The sequence below is a fragment of the Solanum tuberosum genome, unplaced genomic scaffold (assembly GCF_000226075.1).
Source record: "Solanum tuberosum cultivar DM 1-3 516 R44 unplaced genomic scaffold, SolTub_3.0 scf00131, whole genome shotgun sequence".
NCBI lineage: Eukaryota > Viridiplantae > Streptophyta > Magnoliopsida > Solanales > Solanaceae > Solanum > Solanum tuberosum.
Genome location: NW_006239054.1, coordinates 938,379 through 941,446, shown reverse-complemented (window position 1 = coordinate 941,446; position 3,068 = coordinate 938,379). Strand labels below are relative to the sequence as shown.

General features: G+C 38.1%; 1 protein-coding gene across 1 annotated transcript; it reads right to left on the bottom strand.

Moving 5' to 3' along the window:
• Positions 1 to 1,954: 1,954 nt before the first annotated feature.
• Positions 1,955 to 2,767, bottom strand: LOC107061271 (putative F-box/LRR-repeat protein At5g41840). Its single transcript, XM_015310246.1, has one exon. The coding sequence runs from the start codon at positions 2,765 to 2,767 to the stop codon at positions 1,955 to 1,957; it is 813 nt and encodes a 270-aa protein (XP_015165732.1).
• Positions 2,768 to 3,068: the final 301 nt, after the last annotated feature.

Here is a 3,068-nt window from a genome sequence, read left to right as displayed (position 1 = left end):
AACATAAGACATTAATAAGAAACTAAAATAAAGTCGCGTTACAGACCAAATAAAGAAGAAATAAAGCAAATAACACAAAGAAATAAAGCAAAGAAGAAATGACAGAAGAATGAGTTATCCATATCGATCACTCCAATATGAGCTATCCAACTCGGAATCCATCTGCACAAATAACAAACTCCATTAATTGTTCGGAAATGGAGAGAACCTAATCATAATTCACACATTGTACATAACGAATCGTTACCTGGAAATGCAAGAATATTTATGCTTCTCTCTTCTTTGAGTTTGCTTGAAGCACATTGTATTAATCTCATCAAAAATACGAGAGTCAGCTGCCAACATTTTCCTATCAAGAGTCATCCAATCGTTTCGTGTCCTTTTCTTGTACTCTATCTCAGCATTCATGAGATACTCTTTCCAAGTACATTCGATAAATCTCCATCGTCTCTCCTTCTCCTTCAACAACAGTTTACGTAGATACTCTCCAAAATCTTCGTCACAGTACTGTATTATCCAACTCTTGGGCCAACAAATTGAGAAGATGAGATCAAAGTAAGATGAATAAGCTGAATTCGGACAATAAGATGATAAATTCTCAACTTCAGGCGGAGGAAGATGATCAATTTTACTTGCTAATCTCAAATCCTTATCAATACTAGGCAATGTCAAATCTACAACCTGATCACGCAACTCAACTAGAGATCTCCGTAAGTTCATCAACTGCTCGGTATCCATTATAGTGTCATACTTTATGGAAATTCTGCATTGGCTTGAAGCACTTATGAAAGATAAACAGGGTAGTTTACATTGTTTGGAGAAGGCTAAGGAGAGTAACTTGGGCGTATCAAAAATGGCTTGTACTAATAAATCACACTTAACTATACTACAAACCTCGAGTGTTGAACTTGAGATATTTATTTCTTTCAAGTACTCACAAAACTGTAACATCAACTCCTTGATGAAATGTAGTTTTGGTATAAGCTCGAAGAGAAACATATCATCAATTCCAGCTTCCACAAACTCTACTCTTCTCAGATTCCGACAAGCAGTGGCGAATCTAGAGCCAAAAAAAAGGGCATCCGCACCCGTGGTCTTTTCGTAAAACTAGATATTTTATATGTATATTTTTAAGATTTTGTATAATATTATATTCTTGCACCCGTACTACAAGAAGTCTAAATGGTCCACATGGTTAAATGTTGAGCTTTTGACCTTGAGGATGAAGGATCAATTCTCACTTCAATACATTCTACTTGGTGCACCCATGTTCGAAAAATCCTAGATTCGCCTCTGCCGACAAGTACCAATATTCAACACACGCAGACATATTTTATTAGGTGAATAAGCTTCCCACTCGTTTAAAAGGGAACGAGGAGGCAAGCCCCCCCATCTTGTTCTCTTTTTCTCCTTGAGTCGGATGAATCGAGGGTTCCAAACCTTCCAAAAGTGATAGGTATGTGTTCTTTCTTGGCACTCTCTTAGACTGTCTATCCCTTTATACCTGGGTATAAAAGCCAGAAAGAAAGTAGCTTCTTTGATATGGTTCAGTAAATAGGAATCCCAGTAATACAGTAAACATTGGAAGAACATAGGAATATGGGTCCATATAGGAATGAAGAAAGGGCATGATAGGCTAGTTTGATTCCAAGCCAAGCAGCAGGGCATGATCAGTCTTATCGGGCGGGGAATTGCATTCGCTAATAGAGCTTCCTACGATCGCACCCTAGGAGAGTGCAAATGGCAAGTTGAATGGTCTGGTTCCACTTAGTAGCCCAAATCCGCGTACCCCCTTTAACACGCAAGTACGCTTTAGCTACTAAGCTTCGAAACAACCCATAGGCTTACTTCGAAGTAGGAGCTTGAACTCAAGTATTAGAATGAGTCTTATTAGGCTTTCCCTGGGGGAAGGCTCCCCCCAACCCCCGTGAGTCCCGTCCTGCCCTGCCTTGAACTAGAACTCGGAAACCAGGACACATTTTGGTGCATCGAAAATATGAACTTCCTCAATTTGACAGGACAAGATACTAAGAGACAAAAGGTTATGAAGACTTTTTGTAACACGAATGCAATTGAACCCGATACAGTATTGAAGTGATATCGTCTCAATCCGAGGGCAACATGAAATTAGAGTGTTGAGTGTTGATTCAGAAACAGTAACAAATTGCAATGTGAGATTTTTTAGGTGAATGCACCTAATTTCATCTTCGGAAAGTAGTGTTCTCCTTTTCAGTATTTTGCAGTGATTTAGCTCCAACTGCTGCAACGATTCTATTGCGAAGATAGAATCAGCTAACAGAGTATATCTTTCGGAATAATCTTCGGTTTTGCTTTCCACCAAAAGTGTTACCTGTGAAGCCCTTGTCTCTGTTATAATATCTAACCATTTATCGACTAGACCTTCACAATCAGTTTGATCGGAAAAAGAGATACGAAGGTTAAAATCTGAAATCGGTAGATTTTCACGGCGATATCTTTCCAAAATACTGTCTACCATCCTTGAGAATTCAACATGAGATTCGTAGAAACTATCGCTATGCCGTGGTTCAATTTCAGCTTCGTCATCAGATTCATCATCAGAAGTGTCGAAATCAGATTCATCAGAAGAAGTGTAGAAATCAAATTGATCAAAATTAAGATGGGGATTGGTATAGCATGCTTTAAGCCATAGTTTGGACAGCACGGCGGTTTGAGCAGCAGTTTTAGTTTGGAGAAGAGAGAGTATTTGGTGAAGAATTTCTGGTGGTAACTGTGAAATTCTATCCATGGCACTAATTAACACAGTTTGCTTTCTCTGTGTTAGTATATATTCCAATCGAAAAGCACGTGATAACTTTGTAATTTAGAGCGGATATATTCTTTTCCTATTTGAATTTGCACAATTTGGAGGATCACATCTTTTTGATGAAGAGAGTTGGAGAAGGAGTTTACTTTCTCTCCTGCAGCTTGGAGGATTCCTGGTTGTTGTTTTTTTTTGACCGGTAAGGTAACTGTCTACTTTTGTAAATAAAATAGTTAGTTACAAAAAAAAAAAATAGAATCATCTATCCAAGGTATTTTAGTTTTTT

Excerpts from the sequence above, each read along its gene's own strand:
- LOC107061271 (XM_015310246.1), bottom strand. The coding sequence starts at position 2,767 with ATGGATAGAATTTCACAGTTACCACCAGAAATTCTTCACCAAATACTC.